Here is a 20,536-nt window from a genome sequence, read left to right on the forward strand (position 1 = left end):
ATAAAATCTTTTAAATGGTACGTTGTGTTCATTATTTATTTTTAATTTTAGGTTATCACATTTACCATAAACAATACACTGGTTTAAAATTCTAAACAGAACCAGTAACATTCCACTGAATATTTACATCTACTATCAGATATGTCAAAAGGGTTAGAATTTCTTCTTCCATGACACTTTTTAATTTCTGTCAATTTCATGAAAGATTCTGTTGCAGAGTTCAGCCTTTTGAAAACCACTAAAAAGCAACCTTCATATCTCTAACATAAGTAAGAAATTGATCACTAAACATTTGAAGAACTCTCAAAACAGGGGTTTCCCAAATTTTGGACACACTTTACTCAAAATGTTAAAAAGGTGAAACCATACATACAGAAGATTTTATGAAATTAAAGTATGTAATGAATAAACGTATTTACACTTTTGGTATTTAGCTGAATCTTGCCTCCGAATGACCTTAGATCTACTCCAAATCACCTTTTGACGTCAAGCAACGATCACTTTTAAATTGTGACGTCAAATATTTTAAATTATGATGTCAAAGTTTACGGGAACCTGTGTGATTTTACATAATGGCGGACAAATTTGCGTACAAGTGTAAATACGTCTATTGTTTCACACAATATTATCCAATGCAAGGTTTTATCATTTTGATAAACATGATAAAGTGAAGTTATAAGTCTTAGGTGCACTGATACACCAGACTACACCGTACATGTACTTCTTTCTACTTATCGCTATTTGTCTGCCATTAATATAAAGCAGGCATAACCTGTGAATGGGGACGAAATCTGTATTTTTTTTTTTTAATTCAAACATGTTGATAAAAGAAACAGAAATACCATAACGTTTCCAATATTGGTTCTGTTGTTAGGGATTTAGTTGTGACGTTATTTAAGTTATGACGTCATATTCAATGTAAACAAAGAAACACTGTTATCCAGGTAATGTTTTTTCATATCAAACAATTATTAAAAATGATTAGGTGTTGAATTCCTTCCTATATTTGTTGATATGTTGATAAATATATATTTTATTCAAAGTCTCATGCAAACAAGATCGGAAACGGAAGAAGACCGGAAACGGAAGTAGATCTGAAAAAAAAGTTAACGATTTTGAGTTCATTAGTAGAATAAAAAATTAGGGAAATTTTCCCGATTTTTTTTTTTTTTTTTCTTTCATTGATTTTTCTACCGTAATTGGGGACTTCGTTCCCATATTAATCGTATTACTGGACATCACAACTTGGTCACCTCAAAATTTTGATGTCACAATAGAAAATGTCTGATGCCACTAGGAACATATATATATTGATATTCGATATACTGTGTCACAATACACCTTATCGCTTTTTGTCCGCCATTACTGGATATCACACAGGTTCCCATAAAAAGTTGACGTCATAAAACAAAATATCTGACGCCACAATGGAAAAGTGATTGTTGTATGCGTCAAAAGTTCAAGCAGCTGGGTCAGCCGGGATTAGTGATAAGGTGTATTAGGAAAAGAGATTGTTGCACAATGTCAAAATTTCAAGTGTTGCAGAATCCCAAATAACAATAAGGTCCCTAGATAAGTTGTATTTTCTGATAAGGTAACACTAAAACAATGATAGCCAGGTAAGAAATGCAGGCTTTGGAGTTACAAAGCCTCCTGTCTTGGTATACATGGTATAATACAGTAACTGTTTGCCAAGAAAGATGCATAAAAAACAAAAGATAACTTAAAAATAGATATTATATAAACTTATCTAGACTATTTTTAATCAAAGTTCCTACATACTATTATAAACTTTAAATTGTCAAAGCATGATAGGCAAGTGGTGAATACATTAAACAGAAGACAAGAAATACAGAAAACCAATACAAAATTTGTAGTGCTAAAAATGCATATATGATCTATAGTTACAGATATTTTAATGGAAAAAAAAATCTTGCTTTCAGACTAGAAAAATCTTTATGGGATGTTGCAATACAGGAATCAAATGAAAGTAAAGGTATGATATCAGTATTTATTATACGACCGCAAAACAATTTTTGCGTCGTATAATACTATCATGTTAGGATTGACTTTGAGAGGTTATGGCTCAAACAAATTACAAATTAGGGACAAAAAAGAGGGAAAAACTAGTTTTTTCTTGTTAATGGACAATTAAGACAATTGCAGTGTAAGGGAGGTAATCCAATTACATTTAAAATACAATGTTGTCTATGTTTTGATTTACCTCCCTTACACTACTTGTAAAATATGTAAAAAGAAATGTCAGGTTTTGAACTTGTAAAAAAATATATAAATAATTCAAACCATATAACCAATTCTAAGCTCATTGACTACAGTTATTCTGTGTCAGAAACCTATTGTGTGTCAAATATTTTATTACAATCCAAATTCAGACCTGTATCAAGCGTGAGTAATCAGTATTGTCTCCATTTTTGTCCAACTGTTCAGGGCTGGACTTCTGCAGTGGTATTCAGCTGCACTCAGCGAAGCAATTTGTTCTCTATAATGTAATGTTGAGATTATGGTTACAATTCAGAAAAGAAAAGATATGTGGACTGGTATCCATCTATGACACAAAATTTAAATCAATGGAAAAAACTAATAGCAAAGGAACAGCCCTTTTATTGCTGTTCTTCATCTGAAAGTCACATTGAGACCTTCAACATGGAGCAAAAAAAAACTCACTGCATCACTGCAAGTATTAGACAGCCCTTAGTGCATACAATGAAGAATATTTTACACCTAAACGAATTTAATAAAATTCATTAAAATTTTGTGAGGACATGCCCCATTCTCAAAATTCTGACTAGAAGGTCATTGCCAAGTGGTTTAATAACAAAGTTATTCTATGGAGAGTTGATGACCTCAAAATAAAAATAAATCTTCATCTCAATTTAAAAAGTAAATAAAATAGCAATGAATTTTGAAACCTCTGGAAAATTATATGTTGTCATTTTAGCTGAAGGTGCTACTGGAGAAGAATCATCAGTGTTTATTGTAGGAGCAAAAAATTCAGTGAGTATTTTTCTGTTGATATTCTTTTGAGTCTTTTTGAGAAATATTGAATGGAAGGTTTGTAATGTTTTTCACCTCTGGGTGTGAAATGTTCTTGCTGTATTGAAGACCCATTGTTGGCCTTTGGCTGTTTTCCGCTCTTTGGTTGGGTTGTTGTATCTTTGACACATTCTCCATTTCCATTCTCAATTTTATGATGTACCAGTAAATGTTTTGATAGAGAAGAACTATCATACATTTGAAATTTTCCACCTGTGACATCACTAGTACAGTATACATTAGTGTTGAGTGTTGACTGAATCACAGTGAAACACATGTGACTTTGAATGATCTGATATACAGAGAGATATTTGAGAGTGAATCATATGGTTAATGTTTGTCACTTTTTAGTTTATGTTTGTTTGGAGATATGGTTCAAAAGTACCTTTTGTTTTTGTTTCAAGTTCAAAATTTGTATGTTCTGAATTTGATTTGTTGTTTTTACAGGGAAAGACTTCCATAGTTCTTCGTTTCTTAGACAGGTAAATATGTTTTTAATCATGTATTTTTCTCAATCACATTATTGATAATTTTCTTTAAGTTATTTAGGTAGCTAGAAATACACCCTATACTTAATAATATTATTAGTATCTATCTTAGTGCCCTTGATGCACATTTCACATTTTATAATAAAAAGATATAACTGTTTAAGAGAAAAGATAAAATATGCTAACACACAAAATGGCCTGACTAAGCAATAATCCACATGCAAAGGTTTTATCCAAGATAATTTAAATCTCAAATCAAAATCTTTTTTGTTACCATGGTTTATCATGATAAAAACTGATAAATATGTTTCTGGTTGTTGTAACCATAAAATATTTATCATTAGTACAAATTGTTGACTATTCTATTCAGATAAATTTTAAGTACATTTGTATTCACCTGTGTTAAAACACCGCTTTTATTTACTTTGTTGAGTGTTTTTTAAATACAGGTTTGGTTTACTTTTACAAATTGTGACTTGGATGGAGAGTTGTCTCATTTGCACTCATACCACGTCTTCTTGAATCTATTGCCTGTATGTATATATGCTGCTTTTTTTTTACAGAGATGAAGCACCAAAACCAACTGTAGCTCTAGAATACACATTTGGACGTAGAGCAAAAGGACATAATATTGTAAGTGTAACACTAACAATGTCCCATCATTATTTCTTGTTTTAAGTATAATGCCTTCTCTTATATATTTTCTGCTAGTGTTAAAAATTTCTATGAAGTAATGTTTCGTTAGTCTTTATGAAGTTGAGCTATAAACTAAGATTAGGAACAATAGAAGGAACAAATCTATGGTAAAAGGTCTGGACACAGTTCATCCCAATTAAAGTATTGATAATTGCACAATAAATGTTATTCTATTCCAATTCAAGTTTGACGTTATATCCTTTTACTTCTAATATTTCATTGTATATTTTTAAAAATCAGAGATAACATGATCTGATTCTTGAAGTTGAAATACATGTTGATTTTAACCAATCATAATTTCTATGTTATTTGCAGCAGAATCAACATCAAATAGAACATTTTTCATGCATTTTCTATTTTGTTTAAAGGCAAAAGATGTTGGACATATATGGGAGCTTGGAGGAGGAACATGGTTGTCTAAACTAATGGATGTCCCACTTAATCCATCGTCACTAAGGTATAATTGGGTTTATTATAACTTGTAACCTATTGGTGGATTTTTAGATGTCGCTATTATATCTGTTGGAAATAGTCAAGCCTGCAATAAAGATCACTACTGTTCAGTAGAGACCTCATTTAGTCCCACTGAAGTCTCAAGTAAAAGACCACCTCTCTAAAAAGGTTTCTTTTCTGTAGTATAGAACAAGTGTGTGTCTATTCAAAATTTATTTTGTTATGAGAAAACAATTTCCTGTTCTGAAGAACTTCTCTGTAATAAACTTTTTATTGTGCAGTGGTAGAAAAATGAAAACAACACATAAATTTCTTGCGTTTTTCTGTATTCAACTTCATCAGTAAAGGTCAAAGCCTATGATCTGAAAGTCAAGAATGTCTAAAAGCAGCAACAGTTGAAGAGCCATATGACCCAATAGCCAAACCCATTTAAGGTCAAATTTGCCTGAGAGAGTTGAAACCTTATAATTGAACAAATTTATTAAGGGACAATTTTAGGAAAATCCGTTATAGAATCTGGTTTTGGAATTGTTGTTAGTTGGAACCATTTGTGATGATTAACAAAACTTATTCATTTGCATTATAACAGACATTTTTATATATACCATGATATGCCTTAAAAACAGCTACAAGACTTATATCAAAGAACATTTATTTCACCGTATTTTAACAAATCAAGAAATACAAACTTTAAACCAAACATCCATACAAAAAACAAACTCTGAAGGATTATAAATCAATAAAAAAATAGATGATGATGTAATAGATTTTGTTGAAAAATTGCTAAATAACAAACTACATGTATTTTGAATTATAAAAAGTCCTTTACTTTTCTTTTCAGTCACACAGCAGTAGCTATTGTAATTGATCTGTCCAAACCTAAAGAGATATGGTACAACTTAGAAACACTCTTGAACTCAGCAAAGTCTAGATTAAATACAGTTATAGAGGAACTGAAATCTGAGGATCCGGGTATCAAAGATACATTAACAAAACAAGCTTGGGAAAGAGTAGGGGCAGACCATCCAGTAAGTACATAAATGTGTGGGAAGATTGATATTAAGATTACCTTAGCCGTATTTGGCACAACTTTTTGGAATTTTGGATCCTCAATGCTCTTCAATATTGTACTTGTTTGGCTTTATAACTATTTTGATATGAGCGTCACTGATGAGTCTAATATAGACGAAACGCATGTCTGGCATACTAAATTTTAATCCTGGTACCTTTGATAACTAATACACATACCAAATAAGTAAACAAACAAACTAAAGAAATAAAGAGAAGGAACAGCCCACCCAGTGATCAAATAAATATGTGGGAAGATTGTCATGTAATACACATACCACATAAGTAAACAAACAAACTAAAGAAATAAAGAGAAGGAACAGCCCACCCAGTGATCAAAGAAATATGTGGGAAGATTGTCATGTAATACACATACCACATAAGTAAACAAACAAACTAAAGAAATAAAGAGAAGGAGCAGCCCACCCAGTGATCAAATAAATATGTGGGAAGATTGTCATGTAATACACATACCACATAAGTAAACAAACAAACTAAAGAAATAAAGAGAAGGAGCAGCCCACCCAGTGATCAAATAAATATGTGGGAAGATTGTCATGTAATACACATACCACATAAGTAAACAAACAAACTAAAGAAAGAAAGAGTAGGGGCAGCCCACCCAGTGATCAAATAAATATGTGGGAAGATTGTCATGTAATACACATACCACAGAAGTAAACAAACAAACTAAAGAAATAAAGAGAAGGAACAGCCCACCCAGTGATCAAATAAATATGTGGGAAGATTGTCATGTAATACACATACCACATAAGTAAACAAACAAACTAAAGAAATAAAGAGAAGGAGCAGCCCACCCAGTGATCAAATAAATATGTGGGAAGATTGTCATGTAATACACATACCACATAAGTAAACAAACAAACTAAAGAAAGAAAGAGTAGGGGCAGCCCACCCAGTGATCAAATAAATATGTGGGAAGATTGTCATGTAATACACATACCACATAAGTAAACAAACAAACTAAAGAAATAAAGAGAAGGAACAGCCCACCCAGTGATCAAATAAATATGTGGGAAGATTGTCATGTAATACACATACCACATAAGTAAACAAACAAACTAAAGAAATAAAGAGAAGGAGCAGCCCACCCAGTGATCAAATAAATATGTGGGAAGATTGTCATGTAATACACATACCACATAAGTAAACAAACAAACTTAAGAAAGAAAGAGTAGGGGCAGCCCACCCAGTGATCAAATAAATATGTGGGAAGATTGTCATGTAATACACATACCACAGAAGTAAACAAACAAACTAAAGAAATAAAGAGAAGGAGCAGCCCACCCAGTGATCAAATAAATATGTGGGAAGATTGTCATGTAATACACATACCACATAAGTAAACAAACAAACTAAAGAAATAAAGAGAAGGAGCAGCCCACCCAGTGATCAAATAAATATGTGGGAAGATTGTCATGTAATACACATACCACAGAAGTAAACAAACAAACTAAAGAAATAAAGAGAAGGAGCAGCCCACCCAGTGATCAAATAAATATGTGGGAAGATTGTCATGTAATACACATACCACATAAGTAAACAAACAAACTAAAGAAATAAAGAGAAGGAGCAGCCCACCCAGTGATCAAATAAATATGTGGGACGATTGTCATGTAATACACATACCACATAAGTAAACAAACAAACTAAAGAAATAAAGAGAAGGAGCAGCCCACCCAGTGATCAAATAAATATGTGGGAAGATTGTCATGTAATACACATACCACAGAAGTAAACAAACAAACTAAAGAAATAAAGAGAAGGAGCAGCCCACCCAGTGATCAAATAAATATGTGGGAAGATTGTCATGTAATACACATACCACAGAAGTAAACAAACAAACTAAAGAAATAAAGAGAAGGAGCAGCCCACCCAGTGATCAAATAAATATGTGGGAAGATTGTCATGTAATACACATACCACAGAAGTAAACAAACAAACTAAAGAAATAAAGAGAAGGAGCAGCCCACCCAGTGATCAAATAAATATGTGGGAAGATTGTCATGTAATACACATACCACATAAGTAAACAAACAAACTAAAGAAATAAAGAGAAGGAGCAGCCCACCCAGTGATCAAATAAATATGTGGGAAGATTGTCATGTAATACACATACCACAGAAGTAAACAAACAAACTAAAGAAATAAAGAGAAGGAGCAGCCCAACCAGTGATCAAATAAATATGTGGGAAGATTGTCATGTAATACACATACCACATAAGTAAACAAACAAACTAAAGAAATAAAGAGAAGGAGCAGCCCACCCAGTGATCAAATAAATATGTGGGACGATTGTCATGTAATACACATACCACAGAAGTAAACAAACAAACTAAAGAAATAAAGAGAAGGAGCAGCCCACCCAGTGATCAAATAAATATGTTGGAAGATTGTCATGTAATACACATACCACATAAGTAAACAAACAAACTAAAGATATAAAGAGAAGGAGCAGCCCACCCAGTGATCAAATAAATATGTGGGAAGATTGTCATGTAATACACATACCACATAAGTAAACAAACAAACTAAAGATATAAAGAGAAGGAGCAGCCCACCCAGTGATCAAATAAATATGTGGGAAGATTGTCATGTAATACACATACCACAGAAGTAAACAAACAAACTAAAGAAATAAAGAGAAGGAGCAGCCCACCCAGTGATCAAATAAATATGTGGGAAGATTGTCATGTAATACACATACCACATAAGTAAACAAACAAACTAAAGAAATAAAGAGAAGGAGCAGCCCACCCAGTGATCAAATAAATATGTGGGAAGATTGTCATGTAATACACATACCACAGAAGTAAACAAACAAACTAAAGAAATAAAGAGAAGGAGCAGCCCACCCAGTGATCAAATAAATATGTGGGAAGATTGTCATGTAATACACATACCACATAAGTAAACAAACAAACTAAAGAAATAAAGAGAAGGAGCAGCCCACCCAGTGATCAAATAAATATGTGGGACGATTGTCATGTAATACACATACCACAGAAGTAAACAAACAAACTAAAAAAATAAAGAGAAGGAGCAGCCCACCCAGTGATCAAATAAATATGTGGGAAGATTGTCATGTAATACACATACCACATAAGTAAACAAACAAACTAAAGATATAAAGAGAAGGAGCAGCCCACCCAGTGATCAAATAAATATGTGGGAAGATTGTCATGTAATACACATACCACATAAGTAAACAAACAAACTAAAGATATAAAGAGAAGGAGCAGCCCACCCAGTGATCAAATAAATATGTGGGAAGATTGTCATGTAATACACATACCACAGAAGTAAACAAACAAACTAAAGAAATAAAGAGAAGGAGCAGCCCACCCAGTGATCAAATAAATATGTGGGAAGATTGTCATGTAATACACATACCACATAAGTAAACAAACAAACTAAAGAAATAAAGAGAAGGAGCAGCCCACCCAGTGATCAAATAAATATGTGGGAAGATTGTCATGTAATACACATACCACATAAGTAAACAAACAAACTAAAGAAATAAAGAGAAGGAGCAGCCCACCCAGTGATCAAATAAATATGTGGGAAGATTGTCATGTAATACACATACCACAGAAGTAAACAAACAAACTAAAGATATAAAGAGAAGGAGCAGCCCACCCAGTGATCAAATAAATATGTGGGAAGATTGTCATGTAATACACATACCACATAAGTAAACAAACAAACTAAAGAAATAAAGAGAAGGAGCAGCCCACCCAGTGATCAAATAAATATGTGGGAAGATTGTCATGTAATACACATACCACAGAAGTAAACAAACAAACTAAAGAAATAAAGAGAAGGAGCAGCCCACCCAGTGATCAAATGAATATGTGGGAAGATTGTCATGTAATACACATACCACATAAGTAAACAAACAAACTAAAGAAATAAAGAGAAGGAGCAGCCCACCCAGTGATCAAAGAAATATGTGGGAAGATTGTCATGTAATACACATACCAAAGAAGTAAACAAACAAACTAAAGAAATAAAGAGAAGGAGCAGCCCACCCAGTGATCAAATAAATATGTGGGAAGATTGTCATGTAATACACATACCACATAAGTAAACAAACAAACTAAAGAAATAAAGAGAAGGAGCAGCCCACCCAGTGATCAAATAAATATGTGGGAAGATTGTCATGTAATACACATACCACAGAAGTAAACAAACAAACTAAAGAAATAAAGAGAAGGAGCAGCCCACCCAGTGATCAAATAAATATGTGGGAAGATTGTCATGTAATACACATACCACAGAAGTAAACAAACAAACTAAAGAAATAAAGAGAAGGAGCAGCCCACCCAGTGATCAAATAAATATGTGGGAAGATTGTCATGTAATACACATACCACAGAAGTAAACAAACAAACTAAAGAAATAAAGAGAAGGAGCAGCCCACCCAGTGATCAAATAAATATGTGGGAAGATTGTCATGTAATACACATACCACATAAGTAAACAAACAAACTAAAGAAATAAAGAGAAGGAGCAGCCCACCCAGTGATCAAATAAATATGTGGGAAGATTGTCATGTAATACACATACCACAGAAGTAAACAAACAAACTAAAGAAATAAAGAGAAGGAGCAGCCCAACCAGTGATCAAATAAATATGTGGGAAGATTGTCATGTAATACACATACCACATAAGTAAACAAACAAACTAAAGAAATAAAGAGAAGGAGCAGCCCACCCAGTGATCAAATAAATATGTGGGACGATTGTCATGTAATACACATACCACAGAAGTAAACAAACAAACTAAAGAAATAAAGAGATGGAGCAGCCCACCCAGTGATCAAATAAATATGTTGGACGATTGTCATGTAATACACATACCACATAAGTAAACAAACAAACTAAAGATATAAAGAGAAGGAGCAGCCCACCCAGTGATCAAATAAATATGTGGGAAGATTGTCATGTAATACACATACCACATAAGTAAACAAACAAACTAAAGATATAAAGAGAAGGAGCAGCCCACCCAGTGATCAAATAAATATGTGGGAAGATTGTCATGTAATACACATACCACAGAAGTAAACAAACAAACTAAAGAAATAAAGAGAAGGAGCAGCCCACCCAGTGATCAAATAAATATGTGGGAAGATTGTCATGTAATACACATACCACAGAAGTAAACAAACAAACTAAAGAAATAAAGAGAAGGAGCAGCCCACCCAGTGATCAAATAAATATGTGGGAAGATTGTCATGTAATACACATACCACAGAAGTAAACAAACAAACTAAAGAAATAAAGAGAAGGAGCAGCCCACCCAGTGATCAAATAAATATGTGGGAAGATTGTCATGTAATACACATACCACATAAGTAAACAAACAAACTAAAGAAATAAAGAGAAGGAGCAGCCCACCCAGTGATCAAATAAATATGTGGGACGATTGTCATGTAATACACATACCACAGAAGTAAACAAACAAACTAAAGAAATAAAGAGAAGGAGCAGCCCACCCAGTGATCAAATAAATATGTGGGAAGATTGTCATGTAATACACATACCACATAAGTAAACAAACAAACTAAAGATATAAAGAGAAGGAGCAGCCCACCCAGTGATCAAATAAATATGTGGGAAGATTGTCATGTAATACACATACCACATAAGTAAACAAACAAACTAAAGATATAAAGAGAAGGAGCAGCCCACCCAGTGATCAAATAAATATGTGGGAAGATTGTCATGTAATACACATACCACAGAAGTAAACAAACAAACTAAAGAAATAAAGAGAAGGAGCAGCCCACCCAGTGATCAAATAAATATGTGGGAAGATTGTCATGTAATACACATACCACATAAGTAAACAAACAAACTAAAGAAATAAAGAGAAGGAGCAGCCCACCCAGTGATCAAATAAATATGTGGGAAGATTGTCATGTAATACACATACCACATAAGTAAACAAACAAACTAAAGAAATAAAGAGAAGGAGCAGCCCACCCAGTGATCAAATAAATATGTGGGAAGATTGTCATGTAATACACATACCACAGAAGTAAACAAACAAACTAAAGATATAAAGAGAAGGAGCAGCCCACCCAGTGATCAAATAAATATGTGGGAAGATTGTCATGTAATACACATACCACATAAGTAAACAAACAAACTAAAGAAATAAAGAGAAGGAGCAGCCCACCCAGTGATCAAATAAATATGTGGGAAGATTGTCATGTAATACACATACCACAGAAGTAAACAAACAAACTAAAGAAATAAAGAGAAGGAGCAGCCCACCCAGTGATCAAATGAATATGTGGGAAGATTGTCATGTAATACACATACCACATAAGTAAACAAACAAACTAAAGAAATAAAGAGAAGGAGCAGCCCACCCAGTGATCAAATAAATATGTGGGAAGATTGTCATGTAATACACATACCAAAGAAGTAAACAAACAAACTAAAGAAATAAAGAGAAGGAGCAGCCCACCCAGTGATCAAATAAATATGTGGGAAGATTGTCATGTAATACACATACCACATAAGTAAACAAACAAACTAAAGAAATAAAGAGAAGGAGCAGCCCACCCAGTGATCAAATAAATATGTGGGAAGATTGTCATGTAATACACATACCACAGAAGTAAACAAACAAACTAAAGAAATAAAGAGAAGGAGCAGCCCACCCAGTGATCAAATAAATATGTGGGAAGATTGTCATGTAATACACATACCACATAAGTAAACAAACAAACTAAAGAAATAAAGAGAAGGAGCAGCCCACCCAGTGATCAAATAAATATGTGGGAAGATTGTCATGTAATACACATACCACAGAAGTAAACAAACAAACTAAAGAAATAAAGAGAAGGAGCAGCCCACCCAGTGATCAAATAAATATGTGGGAAGATTGTCATGTAATACACATACCACATAAGTAAACAAACAAACTAAAGAAATAAAGAGAAGGAGCAGCCCACCCAGTGATCAAATAAATATGTGGGAAGATTGTCATGTAATACACATACCACATAAGTAAACAAACAAACTAAAGAAAGAAAGAGTAGGGGCAGCCCACCCAGTGATCAAATAAATATGTGGGAAGATTGTCATGTAATACACATACCACATAAGTAAACAAACAAACTAAAGAAATAAAGAGAAGGAGCAGCCCACCCAGTGATCAAATAAATATGTGGGAAGATTGTCATGTAATACACATACCACATAAGTAAACAAACAAACTAAAGAAATAAAGAGAAGGAGCAGCCCACCCAGTGATCAAATAAATATGTGGGAAGATTGTCATGTAATACACATACCACATAAGTAAACAAACAAACTAAAGATATAAAGAGAAGGAGCAGCCCACCCAGTGATCAAATAAATATGTGGGAAGATTGTCATGTAATACACATACCACATAAGTAAACAAACAAACTAAAGAAATAAAGAGAAGGAGCAGCCCACCCAGTGATCAAATAAATATGTGGGAAGATTGTCATGTAATACACATACCACAGAAGTAAACAAACAAACTAAAGAAATAAAGAGAAGGAGCAGCCCACCCAGTGATCAAATAAATATGTGGGAAGATTGTCATGTAATACACATACCACATAAGTAAACAAACAAACTAAAGAAAGAAAGAGTAGGGGCAGACCATCCAGTAAGTATACACACTTTTGGAAAAGTGGTCGTGTTATCAACAGATTCACATTTCAAGCTAGCTTTTGAAAAAGGTGGTACAGAGAGTTAACTAATTAGTGCAAGTAAGGGTTTGAGCAAACCATGTGGATACAAATAGTTTTATTTGGAACAGCCCATAGATATAGGAAGATGTGGTATGAGTGCCAATGAGACAACTCTCCATCCGAGTCACAATTTATAAAAGTAAACAACTATAGCACATTTTGATGTCCCTGTCATCTCATACATCTCTATGCATGTTCCAAAATTGGTTTCGGTTTTCTAACTTTAATTTGCCTCAACCAAATGTTATGAAATTATACACAATGCTTATTACCTCAAAATACAAATCAAGTTTGAATTTAATTTTTGGTGGCATAATTTTTACCATTCAAGAGTTATGCCCGTTAAACAATTTTATGCAAGCAGAAACCTCATCTGTATTCTATGGACACATTGTCTATTTAGTATTTATTGATTTTCAAATTGTTAGACCTATCTATACTAGTACAATTTTTAATTCCCTCAAAACAATAACAAGTGCTATTAATTATCTGTCAAAACTACTTCAGTTTTTGGAGTTAACTAGAAATACAATGACTTTACATTTATTATTACAGGATAAAAACTTGATGAACCCCTTCTTGGTACCTCTGATTATTATTGGTGGAAAATATGACTTATTTCAGGTAGGACTTTGTTAGTTTATTTTTGTTTTCGAAGTGTATATTTCAACTGAAGAATTGCTCTGATTGTTCATAAAATGTTTTAATGTTATAACACATTACGGTAAATTTAAATTCAAATAATGGAGTGTTTGTTTTACTTGGACTGAAAATAGAGGCTGTTAACAAGGCAGATTGTTACTACTATTCAATTCAGATTGCTTTTACCTTTTGCAGTTCAAGAGTTATGAACCTTTCTGAAAAATGTTGCAATGTAGTATATAGTTAGTTGCTTTCATTCATGTGAATTAGAAATATGATGTCAGCATTCATGAAACAGTAACTTTCCTTAAGGAAAAAGAGTAATTGCACAGTCATGACAATTGTTTATCTAGAAAGATATAAACTATGAAAATTTGAAAAAAGTGTCTTTTCCTAGAAATTGCATATTGATATTGATATTTGGATATTATATTTTGTAGGAGTTTGGTTCAGAAGAGAGAAAAGTGATCTGTAAAACACTTAGGTTTTTAGCCCACACTCATGGAGCTACATTGCAAGTAAGTATACACTGGTATTTCATATGGATATAAACTTCTAAAAGAAAATTGTTTATAGAAAGTGGATTTGTCCATATGTTGTTAAATCTTAGTAGTTTGACTCTAAAACGTGTATTTATTATTCATTTATCTTATTTTTATATGATTATCTAGACTTGGTATTATACTAGTAAGTTTAACATGCATCTATTTATAGATGATTTTTTTTTACATGTCCAAGTACAGTTTTTTATTCATTCATTTTATAGTAGGATTCACCTTGTATTAACTACATTTATGTACAGTTTCTATGCATATGGAGTGATATTTGATGAATCTTTCATTAAATTTTATAAATACAAAATACATATATGTCTTCATTATATTTTAGTTTTTCAGTATAAAACAGGAAACATTAGTTACAAAAATGAAAGGACTACTAAGTAGTAATCTGTTTGGCACAACAGCAAAGTAAGTTGAAAAAGATTTAAAAAAAAGAAGGGGGGGGGGGGAGCAGTACCTTTTTCAGGATGTCTGGATCGGTGTTTTTATGCTCGGGATCCTGGAATTCTTTTTTCGAATTTTGGGATGTTGGAATTAAGGACCTTGGGATTTCATGTTTTTAAGCCCAGGATTTCGGGATCAGGACCCCTCTGACCCCCTAATAACAAGATGAAATGTTTCAACATTTTTTGTTAAAATTAACAATATTTGTGTATTTGCTTGGAAGGTAAAAATAATCTATTTTATTTGAAATAAGAAAAAAGTATACCATACTGTCAAGCCATATGTATCAGTTGCATCTGCACTACATTAAATGATTTTCAAAAATCATGAAAGAAAATTTTCTCCGAAGTGACTACCCTGCAAAATTTCTAGACAAGACAATAAAGATAAAACAAAAGACGACAATTTACAATTTATTAATACCCACAACAAACAAAAAAAAAAAACGCCAATAAGAGATAACATCACAAAATGAAAAGATATTCTGGAACAACCACTAGAATCGTACAAACGTCCTGCATGAATAAGAAGATACACCAGCCTAGGTTTATTATAAAGAGAAAAATAATATACTCCTACAGATCCATTTCAAGTAATATTTGTGTGATACAATAGACCAAACCATACATCTATAATGTTGATAAGCACATGTATTTTATAGCAGAAAGGATGACTATTGGTTTGATAGAGCAACTTAAACATATCTGCTTAACTTATGTTCCCTATCAAATAATGTAATTTATATATTCATGGACCATAAATCTTTGGTAGCATACAAGCTGATTAGGAATTTTGATATTTATTTCATAGCAAAACATTACAGACAGACCACAATAAACCAATAATGGCACCTGCTGGGTTAGATTCATTACAACAAATAGGTAAGTCAGGTTGTAGAAATAAGAACCTGTAAGCAAATATAACTTTTAGCCACAACTCAACTTCATACATAAGTTCCTACTATAAGTTGTCATCCCAAATTTACAAAAAATCAAGATTAATATTTGCAACAGCTTGTAAATTTTCCAGTACAAATATTCTGTTCTGCTGGTCTGACAACCATTTATGAACTAAATACAAAAATTGTTTTAGCAATGTTTTAATAGGAAAAATACTTATTTCTGGAGTGTTCAAGATTCTTATGAAACTTATGATAGCTCATAATTAGGATTAGTTTGAATTCTCAATTTGTAATTCAGTGGAACCTTCTTTTGCACCTCTGTTCAGTCAATACATCCATTAATATGTTTCTCAGTATATGTTCTTGCCATTCATTTTCAAGCCTTTTTCGAGGTAAATTTTAATGGCATTTTCACGGATATTAGAGGATATATTACCTTATAAGCTGGAGAGTGATTAAAATTGAAGAAACATCTAACATCGAATAAATTTATTTTTACTCTCTTGCAGGTTCACCACCATTGTCAGAGAAAGATATTGGTAGAATTAGTGCAAAGTAAGATATTGTGCACCATTGTCTTATTACTAATCTATGATTCTTCATTGATCACGATGCATAGCAATTATTTATATTGTAAAAAAGTTATGTCCACAATCTTAACAGATATGAGGTAGTAATTTCAAAGAAAACATGTAAAAACACAGAAATAAAGTTCGGAAAAAGACAGATTTATAAGTGTATGACATTAGGGAATTTAGTAAAAATACACTCTTGCTTGTGTTGACAGAATCACTGGAAAATATTTGAGTATTTTAAAGCATCCACACACTAAGGTTGCATTTGGCTTGTTTGTGTATAAGAATACCTTTGAAAAAACAACAAAAAAAAAAAACCCCACTTATGGTACCATATTTTTAAGCCTGATTATGAAAAACAAAAGCACATTTGTACAGGGCTGGCTATCAACAGGTCCTTATATAAGCACCAAGAGTGAGTCTAATGATTCCTATTTAGCTAGTAAATTAAAAGACTTAATGAAGATGTTATGCTGAATTTCTTGTTATTGTAATTCACAGGAATCCAATAGAATTATGGAAGCATGCTTTTGCTGGATTCTTCCCACCAGAGGTAATTTTCTCTTTTTTATGTTTGATAAATAATTCAAGCAACATATATATTTGTTTGAAATTTTCAAATGACCTGGTCCTTATATTCAAATTATATCTTGTATGTGAAGACTTAAAATTGAGAATGGAAATGGGGAATGTGTCAAAGAGACAACAACCCGCCCAAATAAAAAACAACAGCAGAGGGTCACCAACAGGTGTGAACACTTGCATGCTTTTAGTATTGTCAGTAAACATAGTATACTTTGTTCTATTTATACATACTTGTACCTTTTCATTCTATTTAAAACATAAAATAGTTTTCAGGATTTTAAATTTAATTTAATTTATTGACTATTACAGAGCACATCAAATCCAGCTATAGTAGATGATCCATCAAAAGATCCACAATATTCAGAACCCAATATAGATTCCCTCAGATCTCAGAAAGATGAGGCAAGTTATCTGCATTTTCACTCCCCCCCCCCTTTATTTTGATATGACACATGCAATTTCTATGAGGATCACACATAAAATATGTTAGACAAAGAAAGGCAACAGTAGTTTACGGCTGTTCAAAAGTCATTAATCAATTGAGAGAAAACAAATCCAGGAAAAAGAACTAAATCTGAGGGAAATGCATAGATTATAAGAGGAAAATAACGGACAGTTGAACAGTTTATCCATATTTCTATTTGTTCCATCTAATTTTAAAGTTTTTGCAAGAGCTAAACTGTAGCTTTAGTCAGTTAGAGATCATTGATTAGTTCAAAGCAATTTATTTCAAACACAATTATACATACTAAAACCAAAGCTGTCTTCAATTTTCCACAATTATATCTTACATTTTGACGTCTAAATTAATATCAGAATTGGAATTGAATGAGACTCTGCATAAATTTTAGATTGATATCAATCAGCCATATACCCTTACTATTGTTTATTCTTGTAACAGAGAAAGAATCACCAGAATAAAGATATACTTATATATATCTTATGCTTTTTTCTGAATGACCCACTACTTGTTTTAAATGTTGTATATATATATAAATTTGGGGTTACAAATGAAATGGTATTTCCCTCTATCCAGAAAACATGAGTTCTTAAGTTTTGCTGCTATTTGGTGTGAGTTCACAGTAAAAGGAACAGTGATTATTTTAATGAAATGTTTTTTTGCTTCAGGAATTGGAGAGATATCGACGATTGTGTGAAAGGAAAGCGCGGGAAGCACAAAGATCCTATGGAAAAGCATATGCTTAGTTATCGTAGGTAAAAAAATATACAAATTTCTGTCTATCTGTGTTAAGTTGAAAATGAAATATTTTTATTGTTTAACTGTTCACTTCCTATTATAGGTTGTGCTACAAAAACGAAAACATTTAATGTTAAAAAATTCAATGACGGTACCATTTTTTTGCACCAGATGCATATTTTGATAATCAGTGTCTTCTGTGATGTTTGTTGCCAAAATATTGGAAAATCCAAAACTAATTAAATAAATAAGCTTATAAAGCAAAAAGGACAAAAAGAATAGCCAAAAATTGGACAAGTTATCAAATCTTTGATATAGGGAGATATATAGCTAACATGGCTAATGAGATATAGGAACATATCATAAATGTTGCATTGCAAGATTGATCAACAATAGAAAAAAAAAAGAAGTTGATTTAAATAATTTTTAGAATTTTTACATGTATTATTTAATTCCCAATTGAATTGTGCAAATTATTCATTGAAGATTCCCAGTTGTAGGGTAATTTTGGGAGACCTATCCTACATTACCACATCATTTTTAAGAAAACATCCCTACCTTTTTCTTTTTTGTACATCTAGTGGAATAACTTAATTTCTATATAGAAATGTATTTATCACAGGAAATCAGAAATGTGACTGATTTTGTTAATGCCAAAAAAAAAAAAATGGAAACAAAATCAAAATAATTAAAACATTTGATTTTTTTGTAGGTATATAAATGTAACATTCTAATACACCAGATTATTTAACAACTGTTTTAACCAAACAAATCATTGCTTAATCATCTCAAATATCCATATGCTTTATGATTCTGTTTTGATTGTTTATAAATATCATTATAAAATAACTGTGGTACCAATAAATCAAAAGTTAATTACAGCCAAAGTGTCCAATGAACAATCACAGAATGAAACTTTTTTTGTTGAATTAATCTTATAAATTCATGAAAAATGTGAAAAAATGTGCACAGAGGACTTAGTTTAGTATATATATACATGGCTCAATAATTTCAGTAACATTATTATCACCAGAAGCTTGTTCTTTAACTCTAATCTTCTTTTGTGGTAGATTTTAAAGATTCTTTATCATAAGTGCCTTTTTAATTTTTAATTCATAGTTCTTTAAAACTATCTGATTTTTTATTTTTTTTATTTCAGAATTAAGCTGACAGATTGTGATAGTGAAGGACAATATCAATAGACATTGAACATGTAATACATTCCGTCCAGATATATTTATGTATAATTAACAATTTTTATATTGTTACTACTTATTGTCAATAAATTTCATATCTTAACATACCTTCTTATCCAAACTAGAGAGCTTGGGTGGCCAAGTGGTCTAATAGTCAATCTACTGTATCACTAATCCATCACCACTGAGGTTGGGAGTTTGAATCCTGCACATGACAGGTGTGCTGGACTCCAATCTTACTAAGCTGTCAGTTATTTTACAGAAGGTAAGTGGCGCTCTGCTACCTCCACCCTAAACAATTGACCACCACATAATAGTGCTGAAAGTGGCATAAAACACTTACCAATCAATCACTTAATCTTATCTCTACTATTGTAAAAAGTAAAATCATAAAAATACTGAACTTATACTTAGAAAATAACAATCTTGCTTAGATAAGTTTATAAACATCAGCAGGATAGGTACATTGCCTTCAATATCTTTATGTAGGCAATCATTCTTACATACTGTAAAATCGGAAATGTTTCCAATTAATCAAGGACCATACCTTCTTACTCATAACATTCAAAGGGTTGACGTCCATAGACTTCTCAAATGTCAGTAAAATCCATCAATTTGTTTTGGCACGTTGAGAGTTCCGTATATGATATATGCATATTTCATTAATTTCAGTAACATCACCTTAAACTTATTTCATTTGAGTGTGTAGATAAAGGCAATATTTTTGGTTAGCTTGCTTGCTAGCTGAATTGTGAGGTCATAATTAGGTGAGGTATACTACCCTCCTTTCATAGTCTATCCAACAGACAGATAGATTGATTATCTGTCGGACTACTCTACTTTTAAAGGAGGGTAGTATATCTAACCTAACAATGACTTCACAGTTAAGAGCTAACAAGCAAGCTAACCA

At 32.3% G+C, this 20,536-nt stretch overlaps 1 protein-coding gene across 1 annotated transcript; it reads left to right on the top strand.

Moving 5' to 3' along the window:
* The first annotated feature begins 58 nt into the window (after nt 1-58).
* Nucleotides 59-19,729, top strand: LOC143068968 (cytoplasmic dynein 2 light intermediate chain 1-like). Its single transcript, XM_076243384.1, has 16 exons — nt 59-152; nt 1,944-1,996; nt 2,960-3,015; nt 3,502-3,536; nt 4,106-4,175; nt 4,607-4,695; nt 5,533-5,719; nt 14,081-14,149; nt 14,608-14,685; nt 15,056-15,135; nt 15,982-16,052; nt 16,582-16,627; nt 17,149-17,200; nt 17,542-17,634; nt 18,361-18,447; nt 19,590-19,729. The coding sequence occupies exons 1-15, from the start codon at nt 142-144 to the stop codon at nt 18,436-18,438; spliced, it is 1,068 nt and encodes a 355-aa protein (XP_076099499.1). The 5' UTR covers nt 59-141; the 3' UTR covers nt 18,439-18,447; nt 19,590-19,729.
* The last annotated feature ends 807 nt before the right edge of the window (nt 19,730-20,536 follow it).

The sequence above is a fragment of the Mytilus galloprovincialis genome, chromosome 3 (genome assembly GCF_965363235.1).
Source record: "Mytilus galloprovincialis chromosome 3, xbMytGall1.hap1.1, whole genome shotgun sequence".
NCBI lineage: Eukaryota > Metazoa > Mollusca > Bivalvia > Mytilida > Mytilidae > Mytilus > Mytilus galloprovincialis.